The sequence below is a fragment of the Lygodium microphyllum genome, chromosome 27 (genome assembly GCF_053477565.2).
Source record: "Lygodium microphyllum isolate KBCC chromosome 27, Lygodium_microphyllum_v1.1.10, whole genome shotgun sequence".
In the NCBI taxonomy this organism is placed as follows: Eukaryota; Viridiplantae; Streptophyta; class Polypodiopsida; order Schizaeales; family Lygodiaceae; genus Lygodium; species Lygodium microphyllum.
This window is the reverse complement of record NC_141161.1, coordinates 22,715,937-22,739,534: the sequence shown is the minus strand read 5'-3', so window position 1 is coordinate 22,739,534 and position 23,598 is coordinate 22,715,937. Positions and strand designations below refer to the sequence as shown.

The following is a 23,598-nucleotide window of genomic DNA, read 5'->3' as shown; positions in this document are numbered from 1 at the left end:
GAGTGACAATGATGGACTCATTCTAAGGACGCATTGTTTTAAGGTTTCACAAAATCCAAAATATTAAAAAAAAATCATAGTTCAATTCTTTGACTTAGATTAAGCTTATAGTATGTAATATGAAAAATTTTATATCATAACACAAAATGGCTAAAATAGCTACATCTTTTTTGCAAAATTGTCACTAAATTGGGGTGGGGTGTATTTTTATTTTGGATGGCATCTTAGGAGATGGCACTTCATTGGTTCCTTTACCCTACCAAAGATTTTCTCCTATTCCCAATATAGATATGCATATGTGATCCCTCACAAGGGAGGTGCCTTTCCTCCAAATATTAGCTAAGAAAGCGAGCAAGAGCTCTGTTCTAATGAATGAGAAGCAAACCAAGGGAGATCTAGTTTTCCACCTAAGAACGAAGGTATATGAGAAGCACAAGTTGAAAGCCATTACTCTCATACAAATCAAGAGTTACATTACATCCAACTACCATGTTAAGTATGTTGGATCTAACACATTCACTATACTTGAGACCACTAGCCCCTCAAACAATCTTCAAGGTGGAACCATAGTCTATGCAAATCCACAACTTATGCATCAAATTTAGGCACACTTAGATGCACAAAAATCCAAAATTTAGTCAAGGCACAACACTTATGCATGACCCCTTAGGTGTACTTAGAGACACTCACTAAGATGCACACTTAGGTAGATCAAGGAGTGCATGTATTCCACTCGTGCATACATATCATCAAGCACTAACGCACAAATAGTAAAAGTCATTTACACACAACACAATATACTCACACACACACACTAGCATTCTACTCACCCTCACACATACATGCATGTATTTACACTCACTCACAAAACTCACACACCCACTTTTGCATACACTCATTTGATTGTAGACAATTGGCTGACTAAACTTCACATGAGAAGGTAAATGACAACCACCAATAGGCTTAGCATCCTGCATATAGAAGCACTCAATGACCTTCTGGACGTACTCCTTCTGTGACAAGTAAATAAGCCCCTTAAAGCAATCATACATGATGTGTATTCCAAGAATATGTGAGGCATGTCCCATATCCTTCATTTCAAAGCTCTTCTTGAGCTAACTTCAAGGTATCCAACTCATCATAAGCACTCCTAGCAATCAACATATCATCTACATAGAGTACCAAAATCATAAGGCTACCATCATGGTCCCTCTTCATGTATAAACATGGATCCATATCATTATGGGTATATCACTATGCCATGCATAAAAGCATAGAACTTATGGTACCATTCCCTAGGTGCGTGCTTAAGGCCATAAAGGCTCTTTCTCAACTTGCACATTAGGTGTTACACGCCTTTTTCCTCAAATTCCTTAGGCTACTGCATATAAATCTCATCATGAAAGTCCCCATATAAGAAATCCATTTGATAGAGGTTTAGATCTAGCTACATAACCAAAGTCAATGCCAAGTGTAGGATAGTCATCTTGACTACCATAGAGAAGACTTCATTGAAGTCAATACCATGCTCTTGCTTAAAAATCTTAGCAACCAATCTAGCCTTATAGATTGGCTCACACTGTCTATGAATACTTTTCAACTTGTACACCTACTTACATGGCAAAGCATGTTTTTCACTAAGCAAAGGAATCAAATTTCACATATAATTTTTTTGCAACGAGTCATACTCTAATTGTATGGCCCTGTCCCAAGAGTAATACATATCTCTATGCATAGCCTCATCATAGGTAAGAGACTCACTAGCATCTGTCACCATAACATAATCCACTGAGGATACAAACCAATCAAGCTAAGGTCCACTATCTCTAGTAGACCACCACAAAACAAGCAATGGGGCATGTACCTCTTGTACAACATCATGATCTGGGGCCATTGGAGCATCAAGTGTTGCAAGCTATCTATCTGGATGTATAGTAATAAGAGCCTCGTCCTAAAATATCACCCTACATACCTCAATGACCTACTCAAGCTCCTTATCCAAAAAAATATCATGCATGAGGATGACCTTCCAAGCCTGTGGATCCCATAGGTGATAACCCATCTCACCCACATCCCTATAACCAAGAAAAATGCATTTCATTAACTTAGGATCCAACTTATTATGCTTGTTATTGGAAACATGGTAGAAAACCTCATAACCAAAGACACAAAAATGAGCATATGATGGAGGTTTTCTAGAACATACCTCCTTGGCAACTTGATAGTCACGAATAGTGTATGAGAATCGATTAATCAAATGTATAGCAATAGTAACTACCTCAGCCCCCACAAATATTGTGATAAGCATATCACAAACTCGATTCTAAATCATCCTATTTATGCACTCAACCATACCATTCTGGGGTGAGGTGTATACAGCAATCAACAGACTCTTAATACCCCTCTTGTCACAATACTACTCAAAGGCTTTAGAGATATACTCTCCCCCATTGTCAAAATGTAGGCATTTTAGCCTATATCCAAACTGGTTCTCAACAAAAGCAAGTCAACATTGAAATGTAGACAAGACTTCTATGCCTAGACCTTATGTGAATAATCATCAATGAAAGTAACAAAATACTTGTGATGTTGGACTTGCTAGGAATGATGTTGTGATCATCATTCTTTTCCTGTACTTTACACTTTTCCTTTTCCTTGCACTTATCATCATGCCTTTTATGCCACTATGGCCAAATACCTTGCTTCCTATTGTAGTGACATGTCAATCGAGCTTACAACCATGGGACTTATTAGAGACTATCCACGTGACTATGAGACTTTTAAGAGTCTCTTTCACAATGGTCATTACCACTCCTACCATTATTACCTCTAACTATCAAAGTATAAAAGGTGTGGGAAGCATCTATATTCTTTCTATTAACCTCATCATTCAAGAGTGCGCCCTCTACATCCTACAATTTCATCTCATCAATAAACATATTGACACACATAGAAGTACGAAATGTGTCTTATGACTCAAGAAATGTAACTAGCAAGAACAAGGGAGGAAGACTGTCCTTAAATTCAATCCCTTGCAAAGATAAGTGCCTAAAAATAGAATGAAACTCATTTAAGCATGTAGATATAGAACTCCGCTCCTTCATACAAAGGTCCATGATTTTCTTCAACCAATACATCTGAGAGATAGGGCTTTGCTTATCATAGATATTATAAATCTTATCCCATAACTATTAGGCATTCTACCCATCAAAGTCAACACTATAATAGACTTGCTTAGAGAGTGATAAAATGATTTGTAACGTGCCTGCCTATCGTCTATCCATGCATGTTTTTAGCGGTCCATCCAGAGACAAATCTAAGCGACGTTGCCCAGCACTCCCACGGAATGTTACGGGTTTTGTCACTTAGGGTTTCTTGAGTCTGCCTCTCAACGGAATGTTCATGGCCGAACCCACTAGGATCTCAACCTGAAAATTGGGTTTCTAGTATTCAAGGTCTCTTGATAGCAGTCTAGCATTGGTCTTGGACATCCTACTTTACACAAAGATACCCAATCCAAAGCAAATCCATGCTACACTTGGTTCAAAGAGAATGGGGAACGAGAGGGATGTGCCGCTCAACCTCTCTACCCGTAGGGCATAGTCCCATTTCGGTTCCCTAAAACGGCATGAATTGGGGTTCTAACCTAACAATTACTAAGGGTCAATGAAACTTTGTGAGAAGCCTCCCAGTTCTTTGGAACCACCCTGCCGTAGGACAGACCCGTCGAGGGGTTTTGCCCACCCGCTTCCCTCAATAGGTATTCTTTAGTTATTTAATTAGGTCCTATCACATTTATGTGTGGCATTTAAAATCAGCTTCCTTGATTAACCTTTTAGGGAATAGGGTTCATTCGCATAACTTATAGCATTGACAAGAGAATAGAGCAAGCAGTTCTTTTGCCAAATAAGTTCTTTAACTTATCTTCAAGTTAATATTTGTCTCCTTCCCATACATGAGAAATTATATATCCCCTCTGCCCTACAAAAGTAACCGGTCCAAATCACATGGCACCACAATTTCCATCCTTTATCTAGAATAGGATTATCCAATGCCACAAAGGTTGGGGCCACGAAGATCCTCAACTCTGTTCCGGACTTAGCAAGGGGTGTCCAAAGCTCCACCTGATCCACAAGCTATCTCTAGGAGTAAAACATTCTTCTCGTGGTTGGCCTTTTCACCACTCAACCTTCGGCCCATAAATCGAGTAGTGCCCTTTTCGAGTTTATCAGTGATGCAATCTTGGAGGTGATCTACCCGTGCAAAAAACATTTTCTCATTTAATCATTTAAGAATCAAGCACAATCAAGGCAATCAGCCTAATATCATCTTCCAAGAAAACATTCATTTATTCCCATGGCAATTTGTCATCACAAACCCTTGCCATGAATTTACCATCAAACATAAGCACTTGGAATAATCATCCAAATGACAATCGAACAATCAATTGAATGTAAAATCATTTAGGATGTTGTTTGATCAATCAACAAAACCAATTGTATTTTTTCAAACAATGCAAAAATAGACACGATAACATTTCCATCCACATATTCATTCTCCCACTTGGGATCTAAGAGCGATGCTATGCAAAATCTTACTTAACACCCCCTTCCTTTAGCTAGGGTAATTGTTAAGGTTTCAAACATTGTACAAGACATAAGTTCTATCATCTCAATGCGAGATAATCAATCTAGCAAGAGCATTTATGCCTCCTCTATAAGAGATATTTATAGACGTAAGTTCTATAGATCACTCACATTGATCGATAACCCAACCTTCTTTCCAACAAGTATAAAAGTATCGATCTTTCCTTTGACTTAGGGTTTCCTATTCCTAGAGTTCTCCACTTGCCTTTGAGGCCTGGAGTTGTTGTTTGTATCTAGCCTAACCCTAATTGGCTTGATAAACATAGTAGTTATCAGACGGATCTCAAGGCATCTTAGTTTTAATTCTTATGTTTAATGCTTTTACTAACTATGCGCATTATCAAGATCCCAATCTATTAAATATGAGCTATCAATTCGTGCTATTAGCAAGAGATTGGGTAAGGATCTAGAGTTCCTAGGATGAATTTCCTTAAGGCTAGATCGCTTACCATGCCATCCATCAAGCATGCAAGCTACAACATACCTTTAGTGGGGTGAAAAACATATCTATTATTTACAAGAAAGGGGAAGTCGACAGTACCTTGGAACCTTATGTGCTGCTTATTCTATGTATGGATTTTATCGCATAGCAACTAAATGCAATTTACTTCTCTTGATACATGCACTTCACAAACTCCATCTTCAAATATTTGAGATGAAATTTATCCTTTTCAATGACCTATTCTAGTGTGGCATAGTATGGCCCTGATGTGTCGCATGTGAAAATCAAACCAAGCAACTACAACTTAGAAATGTACTATTTATATCTGGTACCATAGTTGTATTGCCAGTAATACCCTCGCCCGAAGCTTTGTTGCGGGTTGTGGGATTGTCACCCACACACGACATTCTTCACTTGGGGGCCATTCTCAATTTTCCTTTCTTCTAAGCGCAACCCTCAAGGGAATTTCAGCAGCCTCTTGTCCACACAGAGGGGCAAAGAGGGGGGGAAAGCTCACTGGATAGGAATTAAGTTCGCAAGGAAGGGAAGAAGCGTGTAGTCACTCTCTAAGAAGGGGAAGAGAAGGAGAACCTTCTAAAAGGTTCTCTCTCTCTCTCTCTCTCTCTCTCTCTCTCTCTCTCTCTCTCTCTCTCTCTCTCTCTCTCTCTCTCTCTCTCTCTCTCTCTCTCTCTCTCTCTCTCTCTCTCTCTCTCTCTCTCTCTCTCTCTCTCTCTCTCTCTCAGCGTGCCATTTAGGCCTCTGCCTTTCCTTTGATTTGGGTGTGTGTGTGTGTGTGTGTGTGTGTGTGGGGGGGGGGGGGGGGGGCCGGGGGGGGGGGGATGGGTGTGGTATGGACTAGCCCTCTCTCTCTCTCTCTCTCTCTCTCTCTCTCTCTCTCTCTCTCTCTCTCTCTCTCTCTCTCTCTCTCTCTCTCTCTCTCTCTCTCTCTCTCTCTCTCTCTCTTCACCATGTTCTCTTCATGGCGGCCATGCCAATGTTGTGATGGAAAAGGAATGGGGAGGGGGGTGTTCTTATGGAACCACGGGGAGGGTTATTACCTGATTGTAGATTTACATAACTCATCCATTTCAACCCAATCCTCTACATCAAAACATTCATGCTTTACACCCTCATGTCTCAATGGCTTAATCTATAATTTTTGCACTAGAACCTATTAGATATGTGCCTTCTAATAGTTGTAATTTGTGCCATCCAACTTGTCAATATTGAAGATACCACTATCATTCGACCTACCAGCCACATAATGTAAGAAATGAAAACACAATCCAAGATAATAAGTTGCTGTGAATGATAGCAAAACAATCCTAAAGCACAACCAAGATAGTATCTAACATAGGATCGACTACAAAAGAGTAAGGCTATCAACTAACTGCCAACGAATGACAATCAAGTCAAAGCATCTACCCTTATAAATTATACATAAACATGTGATTACAACAAGTTAAAAATAATGATAGCAGTAAGACCCAAAGCCAAGTGTGTGCAATCAAGTGATAAAATCCAATCTGTAACTACCAAGTATATCTTGCAAGAAGTGGGATATATGCAAAAACACTAGTAGTCACTAAGCTTGCAACTATTGCTAAGAACAATCAATGTGTCAAAGAGAGATACATCCAATAGGCATCTGGCATGTATATAGTATGTCTCAAAGATAGCAAAGAGAACTACCATATACACAACTGACTGAGAAAATGTAAAGAAGCTCAATACATAGCCAAGCAGGATGAATACATCACTGACAGCAACATGACAAAGATAGGTGTTGGCTGAAAGCATGAATCAAATCATCCCACTAGAAACAAATGCATCCAAGTAGCATCTATAGAGAATAAACATAACTCAACCAAGTCCCACGGTCTTATTGAAATAAGCTCAACTGCTGCATAAACCCAAAGCTCTGCTCAAATGCAAAGTATCTAGGTAGCACAAGTAACTCCTACTAGAACAAAAGTGAATTCCAAATGAGTAATGCGAGCTCAAAACATCAAGTACATGGCCATTTGAGCATCCAAGATAGATGAAGCATAAGCCGAGGGCATAAAACCCAATGGATTCTTCAGGCCTGTAACTAGAGGTAAGCCATTGAAAAAACCATGGCATGCAACCACATCCAAAGATGAATGTCACCAAGCTCAAAATTGAGGCTCAAGAGCATCCCATAGCATATTAGAGTGCATAGACCAATGCTAAGCATCAATACATTTATCGGAAGCACCCAAATGACATCCAAGAGCAATAGGCATAAAACTTTCTTGTGTAAAATATTGTTGTCCCCTGTATTAAAACAATGAAATAATCTCTAGAACCTAAGCTAAATGAGCTCAATGCTAGCCACAAAATATCTCAAGATATTTTTCAATAATCTACCAATGATGTGGGCACCAATAGGCATGAAGAGAAGCATATACAAGCTTCAAACTCTAATGAAAATCCTTCATTGACCTATGTTACAGCATGTCCATTGCTGTGTATACAGCAGATAGCAAGGTTATTGCCACTCCAATAGGTGCCCAACCACAGTGTTGGGATGCTTCAAGGTGATTGCCAAGAGTGATTCCCAAGTACTTAAGGCCATAGGAGCTGGAGAAGAAGTGCAACAAGCTAGAGGAGATGGGCAACACAACATGTGCAAATCATGATGGCTCTACTAGCTCTATTACTGAATACGTTCCTCAATCTACCGGCTCCTCATTGCTAGTCAAGGTTCGATGTAGCCATGGAAGAACAAGTCTCAAATTGAGGGAACAAGCCAAAAAGCGAAGAAGATCAAATGCATACTTTTGAAGGTGAAGCCATGGGTGCCATGAATGAAGGGCTGACACTTTTCAAATTTGCACTGAAGTAAACTAAAGAGAAACACCTCAAATCATGAAAGGATATGCCTTGAGTGGAAGCACATGAGTGGGACAAGAGCTATGGTAAAAGGAGCAAGAGAGAAAGAACAAGAGACACATGATGTGGGAACTCCAACAATCACAATGTGTGACCGACCTTCCCTTATTCAAATGTCACTGAAAGAATAAAGAATGAAGTGATAGTGATGGTGGGGTGCCCGCCACATGCAGTGTACATGTGTGCAAGTATTATCAATGTAATGAATACATGGATGCTTAGGCATAGGTGTCTTTACCCCTAACAAAGTATGAGGTTTACAAAATAAGGTAATAACTTAGAACCCTAAACAATCCTACTTTAGGTGACCTTGGTATTAGTTATGTCCTACTCATGAGGGAAAGGGATGATGTCATCTTTTAATTGTGTCATTTGATTCGTCAACATGACACAACTAGGCAGTCTATAGGAACAACGATCATGGTTCACCATGGAGGTAGATCTAGATCCTCATATCAATTGAAGGACTTTATCTAGGATGGGTTCAAATAGCATCATCAATTGGGTTTTATAATGTGGTTACTTTTCTACTAAGAAGTTACTTGATGGTCCAAGGGTCAACAATCTCACTTTGACTGAAGTTTTTTAAATAGTGTTGCGTAAGAATCATTCTTTTTGCCAATTTTGTCACACATATCATGATGATTTCTCCTTCTGAATGTTTCTTAATTTTCCTTCCTTGATTTCATTTATTATTGATTGGTGCTTATGGTGAGATAGTACTAACCTCATAATATCTTGTGAGGACTTTTGTGATCTATCCTACTCTCACAAATATTCTTTAATTTTTAATTTCCAACATTTACCCCCTATCTATAATGCCATCCAAGATTCTTTTATTCATGAGTGGAACACTTTCTCTCCCTTATTTGTTGAAAGGCCTCCATTGTTGTGGTTGTTAAATTCTAAGGTATGGTTTTTAGAGACCTCTCTAGTTGAGAAATATATTGTAGAAGCTATACATAATCATATATAAATCATGTCATATTTTGTCGTGAACCATATATACTACTAAATTATAGTAAGATATCATATATCCTACTAAGTTACAATTTCATAACTTGAAGCATGTAAACTATTACTACATGTTGACTCTCACTCATATACTTCTACATATTTTAACAATACACTATGACAAGACCTACAAAATCTACCTCCTTAGATAAGTAAATTCAAATATATTCTCATTAGCACTTTGTTATCTATTCATAGGAAATTATCTTCTCTTTTATTTAACTACAATATTTAAAGTTATTCAAACCTACTTTGTTGAGTATTAAAGCATAGGGCCTTCTCTCCATCTTCACGTTATCATCATTTATCTTTTACCATTACCACCCAATTTCCTATCATTGTTACATCTTGGCTTATTTTTCATTAATCAAACACTTCATACTTATAGCCTCTCAACGTTTTTGTGAAAATAGGAAAGTTCTCCGCCGATATGTCTCATATTATGTGATTATACTAGATAGAGCATGAAAAATGAGCATTTGTCATTTTACAGTTCCTCAATTTGAGTTATTATTTGAGAGTTGCATGCATTCTCCTAAGGTGATCTAAGATAAATTTTCCAAAGATTTTACTTTTGGGGGGGTATAAAATATTTTTCAATTTATACTAAATATTGATAGTCTATATTAATATCAAGGACCTACATCTTTCTTCCTTCTTTACAGATAAGAAAATCAAAATGTGTGCAAATAAATGCTCTTATTTCATAATTTTTTGGTTAAATATGTCTCTCCACAATGTTATTTTCAAAAAAAAAAATCTTTTAGAATAAGGAAATCTTTCAAAGCACTAATTTTGACAAGTTTGGCAATAGGGTTGCTCAGAACTCAAGCCTCACTTCTAGGTTTTAGCTTGGACAATGGAAATCCCCTTGAAAGATTTTCATTCTAGATTTGTTGAGCTTGAAAAACATCTCATGATATTTTACATTCATTCTCCTTACCTTGATGCATTTTTCAACTACAAGATTTTGTTAGCCTTGGTCATTAACCATCATTGGTACAAATAAGAAGAGCCTATAATGTCAGTTGCTAGCCTCTATGTGTAGTCAAAGATTTTTTCATTTCCCTCACATACATAATTTACAAGTAAAGTTGGCCTAGAAAACTTTAGGGATGGTCAGCCCATGGGATTGTTTGGATATATTTAAACATGTACCCATGAGTTGGTGTATCTTTTTTCCTCTACTCTGTGCATATACATCTAAATGGTTTATGCTAGGAGTTTCAAGTCTCTTATACAAAGGACTATATTCCTTATTCAATATTAATTGGATACGCCTCTTATTATGTCACTAGGATAACCGTACAACATAAGAGAGGTTAGATTTGCAAGGATTGAAGAAGTGGGTGTGTCACTCTCATTCATAGTAGTCAAATTCCAAAGGAACACTAAGGTATATAATGTTTGTGTAGGCTTGATTAGTTTGAAACCATTTTCTTGAAGTCAAGGCTCCTTCTTGATTTCATAGATAATAAGGATCTCTATTCTCTACGAACATACCAAAGGACTAGGCAAAAAGAAATATTCATCATAGAGTAGAATTAAGATCTTTAAAAAGATAAAAAAACCATGTTCGAATTTTCATCATCAAAGATCTATATGCAAAGATCTAGGCCATCATGGATCATGGATAGTGAGTCCATTCATTTATTCATTTATTCATTTATTTATTTATTTACATTATACACACACGCATATGTATATTACATATATGTATATTTTATTTCTTTATACATACATACATACATGGTGTGTGTGTGTGTGTGTGTGTGTGTGTGTGTGTGTGTGTGTGTGTGTGTGTGTGTGTGTGTGTGTGTGTGTGTGTGTGTGTGTGTGTGTGTGTGTGTGTGTGTGTGTGTGTGTGTGTGTGTGTGTGTGTGTGTGTGTGTGTGTGTGTGTGTGTGTGTGTGTGTGTGTGTGTGTGTGTGTGTGTGTGTGTGTGTGTGTGTGTGTGTGTGTGTGTGTGTGTGTATGTATATTTTATTTCTTTATACATACATACATACATGGTGTGTGTGTGTGTGTGTGTGTGTGTGTGTGTGTGTGTGTGTGTGTGTGTGTGTGTGTGTGTGTGTGTGTGTGTGTGTGTGTGTGTGTGTGTGTGTGTGTGTGTGTGTGTGTGTGTGTGTGTGTGTGTGTGTGTGTTATAATGAATACACACACACACACATGTATACATATATATTATATTATGTACACATATATTATATTGTGTATATATATACGCATATATATGAACATATATACATTATATGATACATACACACCCCCCCCCCTATTGTTTGCATTGGTTATTGAGCCCCTTTTAGGAATATTTCAACAAGCAGGTAAGGAGAACACCCTTGTCTAATCAAAATGAACAATAACCAAACTAGAGAAACTTCTCCATTGGTACAAATCCTTCTTGAGTAACTCAGAAAAGTGCTTGAATTTATAGCAAAATTGGTGACTAACACTCATCCATTAAACAATGGACACTAAATAAGATGAATCTCCCATTAGCTCTATTATAGTTTTTCATTCAAAGAGAAATGACTCTCCAAATTTAGAATATTTCAATAGGAAACTGTGTATACATCCCATTGAAAACGTGAATCAGTCAACTACAATAGCTATAATCCACATGCTCAAAGACAACTATGGAATCTGGATGCTAGATCCTCCTTGAAGATGCTAACAATGTCTATGCATTTTACTCACTATTCTCAATCATGATAACGATCTATCACATCTTTTTGTACTTCAAAGGAGCAAAGAAAAATTTTATTAGGGCATCACCAACTTGAAAACCCTCAACACTCTAAAGGATCCACAACTTAACATGATTAGCACTAGTAGAAGCTAGAGCATTAGGTATGTTGCTTCTAAAATTGGCTCTAGATTCTAATCTTCTTCACCTATTCTCAAATTTTTTTGTGTAGTGCTACTTGGATGGGACAATTCATCACTTAAATAATCGTTCGCCACTTGGAGATAGGATCCTCATCAATATCCTTGTGGTGATGTCACACTCAAATCATGCTAGACTTCATGAAAGTCTTTAACATAAAGTGAACATTGTGTGACATGGTCTTTTACTACCTTACTAGAAACGTACCAATCTTTACTTGCTAGAGTCTTGAAATTCTAGTATATCTCTTAGCTATAGCACCACCCTTACAATATAACTTGGACTTGGTGGATCTTACCTTCAAATGCTTTTCTATTTTGAAATGGATCTATCCAATTTAAAGTTTGTGTGACCCTCACATGAAGGCGATACTATAATCAACATGAATATGAAAGAGATGGGAGATTGATCATAATCTTGTACACTTTCAAAAAGACATGAAATTTTCTATTTGAGCAATCTACCATGCTCCCTGATTGCAACATGTATAATGCACTTGGTTGGGTCCTTCTATGAGTGTTGGATTTTCTATTCTTCTTTTTCTACAAATGTCTTAGAATGGCTACATTTGTGTAATTTTTTTTCCATTTCATGCTCTTGTGTGTAACATTAGGCTTATTCCTAGCTCTAACTTTAGACCTGTTAGCTTTAGAGGGAGGAAGGATCTCAAAAAAATCTAGAGAGGCTACCATGTTGTTTGATTTCATAATTAAATAGCTTTTGTGGTTTGTAATGGCGAAAGAATATTATTGTAAAATGTTTTGCATTAATAAATCACCTATATTATCAGATCATGCATATACTTGGTCTCATTCCATTTTTAAAAACTAGCCAATACCAATGCATTTATTACTTTTTATTTTAACTTTTTTAACTTTTTATTAGTGAAACATGCTTCCACATCCAAATGTTAGTGTAAGTATTGAGAAGTGGCATGAGTCTCCTATAGTTCTTGTTGCATTTGAAGGCATAGTGGAGAATGAGTAGGTCCTAGTGTTGGCATGCTAGATGTGAAGCCTTTTGAATAGAAATCTAGATGGAATACAAAGGATGCATGGTCTCATACATCATTGTCTCTATCTATCAAATTAGTAATCATACCTAATATTCTCTAATGTAAAATTGCCAATCAAGCTTGCAATGCGCATGCCAAGATTTATCAAATGTGTAATGAGGCATTCATTGCCTGCCTACTTAAACAATTACATTTTATGCATATGGATGAAGGTGACTCTACTCTATGGATGCATTTCTCACAAGAATCAAGAATCTCAAAATGAACTTGCTACAATTGATGAAGTCATTTTAGATTGTATTTTATCTACCATTGGTTTTAATGCCTTATCAAGGTCTTTCACCAACACTTTAACTTACTATGAAGGGAAATCCAAAAGAAATCATGTTTAACGAGCCAAATTCAATGTTGATATAAGAAGAATAATCCACATAAATCACTCTGTTATGCACATAGTTTATCATGCATTTGATGCAAATCATTGCAAAGGGAAATGAAAGGCCTCTTTTGCTAGTGGTTTAAAGGAAAATGAAAGGAAAAGTTGAGTAAAAGTGGTGACAAAAGTCACAAGAAAAATAGAATCTTTTGTCACTATTGCAAACATGAAGGTCACATTAGCGAGGGTTGTCAAAAGTTGCAAGCCAAGGAGAACAAGAAAGAAGAGCATAGTTTGGCAGTGCTTGATGTATAAATTTTTGGTTCTAAAAGAAGAAGAGAAGAAGAGTCTACACATTATGTCTAGGAAGAGTGTTCATTCACCACATATTGCAATTAGGATTTGTATATGCATGATATATTTATGATAGTCCACTAATTCCAATATTTGGTATGTTAACAATGGTGCTAGCTAGCACATTACTCTTAATAAGGAGTTGACTTGCTCCTTAGAAATGCACATACAAATAAGCCTTGTTCAAATGCCAACTAGTAAATTGGAGCTCAAAACAACTACTGCTAGTACACTTAGTCTCTTATTAGTACTTTCATTACCTTGCATCAAAAAGAACTTGTTATTAGCCTTAGCAATTGTCAAAGTTGGTTTTATAGCTATATTTTTGGATAACGCATGTACAATTCATGATTCCAAGTATGTTTCTAGATTATAGATGTATGTTCATGATTGCAATGATGGTAACATTGGTGTTTCTTTAAGGACCTTACATCCTAAACTCTACAAGATGGATGTTTATACAAGATTGTGCATGATTATGCATGTGTTATTAATGCCTTGTGTAGATAATGCTACCTTATGAGATACATGTTTTGGACACTTAAATTATGGATCACTATTATGTCTTGTTAGGCTAGAGAATTTTGGTTATGTAGCAAAAGCATGGTGAAGTATGTTGTGAATTTGTTGAAAAGGTTTGGTCTTGATGCATGTAAGCGTGTGGCTACTCCTACAAAACCTATCTTACGTCTTATTCTTCAAGATCTAGGTGATCTAGTTGATCTATCCTTTTATTAATCAATTGACTTTAATTTTCTTTATGATGTCCAATTTGTAGTATCACATGTGAACAATTCTATGCATAGCCTAGGTTAAGGCCATTGGCAAGTTGTGAAGAGATATTTTTATATTTGTAGGGTACATATTGGTACATTTATTCTACTCACAAGGTGTTGATCCACAATTATAGACTTTTTGTAATTCTAATTGGGAAAGTTGTTATGACACTAAAGTGTTCAGCAAGAGGTTTAGTTTCATCTTGGTACTTCATGTGTAGCATGGCTAAACCAAACCAACATAATATACTCACTTCTACTTGTGAAGATAAGTATGGAGTAGCCTTCACAACTACAATCGAGCATGTATGGATCAAATGCCTTGTGCCCAACTAAGCAGTTGATCAACCATCTACTAAAATTATCTACACTAGTAGTCAAAGTGCTTTGAAACTCTATAAAATCCTATCTTCCATCATCACACAAAGCACATGAAGATGTATTGTTATTACATATGAGAGATTAGGTTCATCTATGTGTCTGCACTAAAAGAATTTCATGAAGGCTCTTATTCATGAGCAGTTTGAATAGTCTACCAAGTCTTGAATCGTTTCAACCTCCTCAAATCAATCCACCATATCCCTATATTTGTTCACATCATCACACTCAAGGGGATTTTTATCATATCCTATTTTTAATGATGTATGTACACACTTAGGATCACTTAGGTATTTTCGCTCCTTAGATGTGTTTTTCTTTGAGCTTGTATACATCTTAACCTAGTCATATCTCACTTATTTGAACTTTGATTTTATCAATTCAAGAGCTATTTTGAGGGTTTTCAACTATTACATTGCAATGGTGATGTGAAACTTCCAAATTTTGGATCTTGTAAGTACAACATTTCTTAATACAACATTTCTTAATGCCAAATTGTTGTTCTTAGATGTGTCCTTTAATTTTCTTACCTCCCACCATAAGTTGCAATAATCTTAAGCCATGATGACCTAGATAATGAACTAAAGTACAATTTTAAGTTTGTTTCTCTAGGGATAGTGATAAGATATCTTTTGTCTACTATGTTGTCGAATATATTTCATAGATTTTGATCTTAGTATTTAATAAAATTATGGAGTTATCACAATGCAATAGGGCATGTCTCTAAAAGTTTGCACCTCTATCACGTTGTATTGACTAGACTTTCACTTAGTGTCATTCATCATATAGACAAAGTACTTGTACCCTTTTGTATTTATGTAATACGATTTGTGGGTAATTCGGCCTTTTAACGTTCTTTTCTTGTGGGGTCAAATGCATCGTGTCAATGCATCTAAAAAGATGCAATAACATTGCACTTTGTTAAACTAGATGTCATAGTAATCTATGTAATAGCATGATGTTGTTTAAGCATACTAAAGCATTGCATGCTACATTGTGTGTTCACCTAATAAGGTTTGTGGAAATCCCCAACCATTCCTAGCTTAGCTTAACCAAGCATTGCAAGTCTTTTCAAAGTTGGTGATGAGGTATACCTTCATAAGGTGCATATAGTATACTCATAGATGAACTCTTGCCGCATGAAAGCAAATATTTACACCGTGCATGATGAATAAGTCTAAATTTCCAAGCAAACAATAATCACCCCTCCCCCCAATTCCAAGGCATTATGGCTTTTACAAAACACATGAAAGCTCTTATATACATTAGAGGTCATGTATGTGTTTCATTGCATAAGATAAATCTGAAATTTCAAACAAACACTTTATGCTAACCAAAATGGTATAATAAACCCAAGGTCATAGGTTCCATTCTTGTAAGTAACAACACAGCACCTTGTATAATGTATTATGTAAAAAGTTGATCATGGCTCCACTTGGCTAGTCACTAATACTGGCATTATAATGGAACCACTTGTAAAATATGTGGTCAAGGGTTTGAGTTCCCCTTGATTACAAGGATCAATGTAAGCCCTAGTATTCAATTAATGTAAAATCATTGCACATCAAAGTTACAAGTGATTGAGATCAACAAACAAAGTCCACCCTCTCATTTTTGTATTGCATATCGGCAACACCGCCTTGTCTTTCCATTTTCTCTTGAACCTTCAACATTGTTGATTGTGTCCTTACTAGAAGGTCCCATGCTTTAAACTAATAAAGGTGGCTAAACATACGAGAAAACAATGTATATGTTACTTTGCACATCTTGTATGGGAGTGCCTTTGACAATCAAGCTCGTTCTCTCTAATCACAATTTGATGTTTGGAATTATCATCCCCGTCAATATAGAACCTATTTAATTCAAGATACATTATTACTCCTATCACCTATTAATAATCCTACCTTACCCTATCCTACGAATTATTATAAGTCTTTGCTTTCTCATATCTACTACAAGCACAATCCATAAACACCATATTGGAGAATATGAAAATTTCCCATAAGTTTGGGACACGTGATCAAATCTTTGGATTTTTCATAACTTGAACACTATAACTCCAAATCGAGTGCTCTATAGCTCAATAGATTCCATTTTTCAAGCGCTTTCCAATAATAGGTCACATCATATGGTTTTGAGAAACTTATGGTTTGCTATCCGAGCAAAGAGCCACCTTTTTAGTATTCAAAAAATAAGAATAGGAAGATTCCCAAACTCACTAATATTTTATTCATACTCAACAACCAATCGCACTTGTTAAGAAAATCAATGAAAATTGCTTATTGTAAGTTAATACCAAATGAAAATTTGTCAAGTTTAGTCTGCCACAATAAGTTCGTAATTTCTCAATCAATCCAACACAATCTCAATACATTGTGGAAAACACGATTACACTTAGTTTTTACCTTCACATGAAGATGTACCTAAAGACTTTCTTAACAATTTTAGCAACACTTGACAACCAACCCGAGAGCCAAGCCCGTGAGGAATATCTACATTAAGTTTGCAACTTGAAAGTAGAGATTGATCTTGAAGGACTTACTTGCAAATAGTGATTACATACTTAACAAAGCTGTAAGAAAAATTAGCAACAAAGATAGATATAACTAATAGGAAGATCAAATTTTATATCAAGAAAATGACAAAGTGCAATAGCAAATACAAAAGGCAATCAAAACAACGAAAGAGGTAGATAAGGTAAAACGAACACACCCTTAGGTGGCAACCTAGTTGGTTGGGCGGACGGTGTATGGGAGTGGACATCAAGCATTCAATAACCACCTAGGTAGCTTTTGGTTTTTTTGGGATTTGGGGGGAGGTTGGGGGAGGGGGGAGGGGGGAGGGGATTTTCACTAACTCACAACATCCAACAAAAACCTCATGCCAAAAGGCAACGTATTTTCTTAAAAAACAAGGTATTGCAAATGCCAACCTTTCATTAGTTTATGAAGCTACATTGCAAAATATTCCGTTCCATGTATGTCTAGGGAGGCTCCCTAACACTTGACATGAAGAAAACACAAAAGGAACTAGATGATGCAAGCAAACCGCACATGTTCGAAGTCATACATGGTAGAGACAAAAGTAATGCGAGTATTTGATTGGAAAACAAGTTACAAATTTGGTGGTACTATGGTGTATTACCAAGCAAGGAAAGAATCAAGCAACTTTGAAATTTGTTAGTATGGAACCTAAACTTAAAGTATTAAAGCAATCAAAATGTTTCAAGGGAACCAAAATGTAGGTCAAAGATTAACTTTCATACCCACCCTCTCCAACTATGCTAGCCACTCTAAGCTTGAACTTTAAAGAGTGGAGACACTCCATTGCTTTGTTGCTTCTTGAATGTCCCCATTCAATCTTGGTGATCACCACATTTTCTATATAGAGGCCATCACCTTATTCTATTTAATTATCTTACCTCTTAAAAAGCCTCCATTGGATACTCATACAAGTTCTCCATCCATCCCTCTAACTACACATTCTTTTTACTTCAAAGATAAGATGTTGTACATTAACACCTCCCATCACTTACATTGTATACGTGCAGATCTTGTATCAGATAAACATTATCCAATCAGATTGAAATAATTAATACTTCACATAATCTAGGAAGAACAAACCCTAGTTGTTGTAAATCTGACCACCACTATGCTTGCAACAAGTTTGTAGCAGTTCAAAATTAAGGCAAGCTGGCGGCTTTATCACCAGTGACATGCATACACATGGAGGTGATTATATATGCTTATGTCCATCTTGTCAACCACACATTGTATATACAAACTGCAATATGCCTCATACATCAGAGATAACTGCCAATGGGAACTAGGAGCAGACAATACATCAGGTTTTTGTGACAGGAAATGCATGCTTTCGATTTGGAGAAAAAGTAGTTCCAACAAGAAGAAAAGTATAAAGTGAGCCCCTACCTGCCCTACACTGAACAGATGCAGCTGAGGCTCTTCCCAAATGCCCCAGACACAGAGCTAGTTGCAGCTGAAGCTGGTTCATAAATGCCCCAGATACAGTGTTTTGTCAGACATATGCTATGTACTGCAGGTGAGACGGAGAATAGAGAGTTTATGTCCAAACTGAGAATGTCTAGGGCCACAGGTATCATAGTCATACATTGCACATAGCTTACAACAAGAAAACACAATTTTATGACCCAACACTCACCCCAGTAACATGCACAAGAATTGACTTCAACACCCATGCCAAATGTGTGTGATAAGCAGGCTGGAAAAAGCTACTTCCCATGTCTTTGCGAGTCCCCATTGGAACGGGGAGAATGCTCAGTGCTTCCATCCCGGACCGATGCTAAGTGACCCTTACTGCCAGCTCGTACATGTGAAATGTGCCTCTGTGTCCCTGGGGAGCTCTTACCTTCCGACCCCGAAAGCGAATGTCTTCTTTTTGGAGCTGAGGATGGAGAGTCTGCTTTCTGCTTAGCAGCATCCACTTTTTGCTTCGGGCTGGCCTGAGCACGCATCTTGGCTTTAGCAGACTGAGTTGCTTGCATGTAATTAGGAACAGATGGAGAGACACTCTCTCCTTGTTCATGTTTTACACCTGGGCTGGTGATCCGTCTTGATGAAGCCTCAGGAAGAAACTTTGGACTGGCACTCAGAGCAGCTGACACAGTGCACTTACCATTTGATTCAGAATGTGCATCAGACTTGGTTGTGTCAATTGTGGTTACAGCTGACTGAAGTTTCCCTTCGTCCGCACCACTCTCTCCATCATGTATCAAATTCACAGCTTCACTGACTCTATCATTGACTCCATTCATGCTAACCACACTCTCCTCGTGCATATCCTCACCTGTGGCATCAGGAATTTGAAGCGGAGGGAGCGTAAAAATGGGCTTCTGATCCGTGGCTGTGACTGCAGGCGGTGGCACTGACTGCTCGGGGGTGCAGGATACTGCAGCAGACTCTGAAGAGCTTGAAGTGGGATTTGTGATTGACAATCCAGCTGGAGAATCAAGATGTTCATTAGAAGTATCAAAAGCAGATGTCATCGTGGGCAACGTAACCACAGTCAGTTGATCTTCAAGCACTGGCACTGGTTTGGTCACCTCAAGATCCTCTGTTATGGGAGATGTCTCTGTAACTTGAGAAGATATTGGTTCAGATAATACAACCATGCTGCTCAGCGAAGGTATCTGATGGACAACAGAAGGTTTGGGTCTGATGGAACATGGAAGGGGGGGAGGTGGTGGAGGCAGAGGTGGAGGCAAGGGCACCTTCTGGTAAATCCGTGGTATGAAAGAAGTGACGGGTGGTGGAGGACCACTAGGAGGTGGAGGTGGAGGTGGAGGTGGAGGTGGAGGGACAGAACCGATAGGAGATCTGGGTGCAGTAGGAGCCGGAGACCTAGGTCTAGGAACAGTTGCAGGTTGAGGGGAAGGGGGAGCTGCAAGTGGAGGCGCAAATATCTTCTGTACTACTAAAATATTTCTGGACACAATCCCTTTCGGAGGCGCATCGCTGCCCAAAAAGCTCTCCTCCTTTGAGGCATCCACTTGTTTGTCTGCCACTGCTTTGCTTTCCACTTTCTCCACATAACTCACTGCATCCATTGCTTTGGTCTCAACTCCAGCAGTCCCTCCATCCATCAATTTGCTCTCTTCTGTTCTCAGTGCAGTTACTTCCATTGCTTCGCTCTCAGGTTTTGCTGCAGCTACTGCTGCATCTATAACTTTGCTCTCAGTTTCTTGAATTTCAGTTGTTGCTTCATCCAAGCTACCAAGTTGCCCCTTAGTTGAAACTGGAAGACTTTCCCATGGTCTAGCAGCCATCCACCGTTCCAGCCACATCCAACCCCAGTGGTTTTCATCTCTTTGATGACAATCAATCACCAAGGAGCTCTGCTTCGGCAGGACACATTGACGCAGCTGAACAGACACAATTCCAAACAAATAAGCATCCATGGAAAAGAATCACTGTGCAAGCCAGCTTGATAGCACATCTGGACTCTATGACTGAGCTGTGCATGGGCCTGTACTGTGCACAGAATCCATATGTGCTATCAAGCTGGCTTGCAGATACACTACATAAAAAGTGAAATCAATCCTCACCTGCTTAGAAAATGCGCGTGCCAGAGCCCATTCGCCTTGTGAAGCTGATTCAGCTTTACTTGGAGATTTGACCTGCAAATTCCGTGACAAGTTTTTGGATGAACCCTCCTGCATATCAGTCAGAAAACACTCCTGTTGGACTGGGCATATCATACCCAACAAGAATCAGCAGTAATTTGCTTACCAATGATTCCCTTTTCTGCTGCAGACGCCTCTGAACCAGCTGACCAGACTCAGATGCACGCACTTGACTACCACGCACCAATGCTTGCACTCTGACCACTGCTTGCACACAACGCAATGTTGCAGCTGCCTGCCTCCTGACAATTCGCCCACGGGCCAGTGCCTGTAGTCTTACTAGGGCTCTCAAACCTTGCAGTTGCTGCTGAGCCTGTCATGAAGCTCACGCTTACACTATCCATTTTGATAAACATGCTCAAAAGAGCAGATCCACAAGGAATGTAGCATCAATGAAAGTAGCAGCGCACACATCAAATCTTAAAACATGCAGCTGACCACTGATGCTAAATATTTTTGCACCAGATGCCAGTCCAACCTGTGATGGTGAATACTTTTGTGTGTTATACATTACATGCGACATGTGTGAATTAGTGCTCCTCCGTATGTGTTTTGGAAATTTTGGAATTTCTGTGCACATCTAAAAGACACAAAGAAAGATGGAGAGAGCCATACTTGATAACGGCGGACTGCAGCCTGCAACTTTGTTGCAGCCCAGGCTTCTTTCTCAGCCACCTTGATGAGTTCTGTAGAATCCTCTTCATCCGAGGAGTCATTGCTAGTGTTGAACTCAGGATAAACTGCTTGACTTGGTACTTTCTCATCAACATCTGGTTCTATAGACAGCGGTGGTGATGCCTGTTGAACATCTTTTGGTTTCTGCTCTTCCACATGCACAACTTTGATATCAACCGCATCCACTGACACGGGGGACGGAGAAGCTATGGTATCTCTGTTACGCGAGGATGATTTGCCCAAACTCCACAGGCATTTCTCCTTGCTTGCCTTCCTCTGTGCACATCACAAACCAACAGGCAAATATCTTATAGCTCCAAGGCTTCACAGGGGCAACGGGAAAAGCACTAACACCACGACCACTCACCGATTCCCGTTGATTTGCCTTTGCAGGTGATTTCTCCTTGGAGGTCTTGTCTTTGGAGGGGGATTTGAAAACCTTTACGCCCTGAGCGAGGGTTTTGAAAAGCTTGCCAGATTTTCCCATGACTGTAGGAAGCTATAGCTATGCCAGGACAGATCAACAAGCTGCACAGGAACAGGGAATGGCATCGATCAGGTACTAACATGATTAAGCATATATTGAACACATGATGATTGAGAATATATGCAGATTGAAAGGGAGTCCTGTATTCAAAATTGACGATTACCAGTGTTATGTCTCCATCTCTGCAAGCCTTGTGATGGCCAAGCGCCTACAAGCATGTAAGCCTGGTGATGATCGTGCCCCTACAAGCATGATAGCCTGCAACAAAAACACTTGTGAGGATAGGTTAGCACCTAGATCTAGAGAGAGGGGGGAGAGCGAGAGAAAGCGAGAGAGAGAACGGGCTGCAATGCCCCCTTGCCCCTATGAGTGGGTAGCTTGCTATGATGAGGAGAATGGAATGGAATGGAATGCATGTATGTGTGTACCTTGGATTGAGGGAGTAGTAGAAGCTAAGCAAGTCCAGGACGTCTTCCCTTTTGTCGAGTACTCATGATATCAACGAGAGAACTAAGAAAGCAGCTTATTTCTTCTTCCGCTGCACTTCCCACCATGACCCTTCAAAAGAGGGGAAAAAAGTGAGATTCATAAGCCCTGCGGTAGAGTCATTTGCTGCGGTAGAGTCATTTGGGGCAGGGCCGGGAGAAGCGTGAAGCGATCAAAAAGGGTCTCTGAAGAGAGTCTGGAGAGAGAGAGACAGAGAGAGAGAGAGAGAGAGAGTGTGTGTGTGTGTGTGTGTGTGTGTGTTTTAAGGGGGTGGAGGGGACTACAGCAGGCCACATGTGCGCCCAAGTGACGAGACAGGGAGGCGAGGGAGTGTAAAGTCAGAAAGAATACAGAGACTCCATGAGAGAGAGAGAAGGGGGGAGGGTCTATGAATTGTTCCACGGGGAGAGAGACAGACAGAGAGAGACTAAAACTAGAGAGGAAGTCCTAGCATTGATATTGAACAGTAGCAATAGAAATTTCATGAGAGAGAGAGAGAGAAGGGGGTGAATTTGTGGGCTAGGAATTGGGAGAGAGAGAGAGAGAGAGAGTCTCACTCCTCAGTAAGTCCTAGTAGAAATTTCATGAGATTTGACAGAAGAAACCATGTGGGCTCCCAGACCACTACCCGTATAGGCCTAGCTCGCATCAGAAATTAGCCTTTGGATAATTTCAATTTTGTGGGTCTTCCGCTCTCCCATCCCAAACCACCCCCCCCCCCCTTGCCTTTATTTAGTCAGCCTTTGAGCTGCAATGCATGCAAAAAAAAGGCTCTCAAGGCCTAAAGAACCCCCCATACCTTTCCCAGTGTTCTAGGTGAGATAGGAAAGTGAGGCCCTCGCTCTCTCTCTCTCTCACTAGCTTTCCTATTTCAATTCTTGGAGACTTTGGATTCCCGTGAAAGCTTTTAGTGCTTGAAGAGATGATGGAAAGTAGCAAAAAAAGCTCTAGGCATTTATTTACCTACATGCATTTTGCCA

The 23,598-nt window shown here is 38.8% G+C and overlaps 1 protein-coding gene across 2 annotated transcripts; it reads right to left on the bottom strand.

Moving 5' to 3' along the window:
• Positions 1 to 18,566: 18,566 nt before the first annotated feature.
• Positions 18,567 to 23,173, bottom strand: LOC148012129 (uncharacterized). Of its 2 annotated transcripts, none has more exons than XM_087668878.1 (7): positions 22,561 to 23,173; positions 22,296 to 22,390; positions 22,013 to 22,173; positions 21,586 to 21,921; positions 21,077 to 21,283; positions 20,893 to 20,964; positions 18,567 to 20,709 (listed from the first exon to the last, which is right to left on the bottom strand). In XM_087668878.1, the coding sequence occupies exons 3-7, from the start codon at positions 22,130 to 22,132 to the stop codon at positions 19,060 to 19,062; spliced, it is 2,385 nt and encodes a 794-aa protein (XP_087525004.1). In that variant the 5' UTR covers positions 22,133 to 22,173; positions 22,296 to 22,390; positions 22,561 to 23,173; the 3' UTR covers positions 18,567 to 19,059. The 2 variants fall into 2 exon arrangements, with proteins under 2 accessions (XP_087525004.1, XP_087525003.1); XM_087668877.1 differs by having other exon boundaries at positions 20,893 to 21,000; positions 22,561 to 23,172.
• Positions 23,174 to 23,598: the final 425 nt, after the last annotated feature.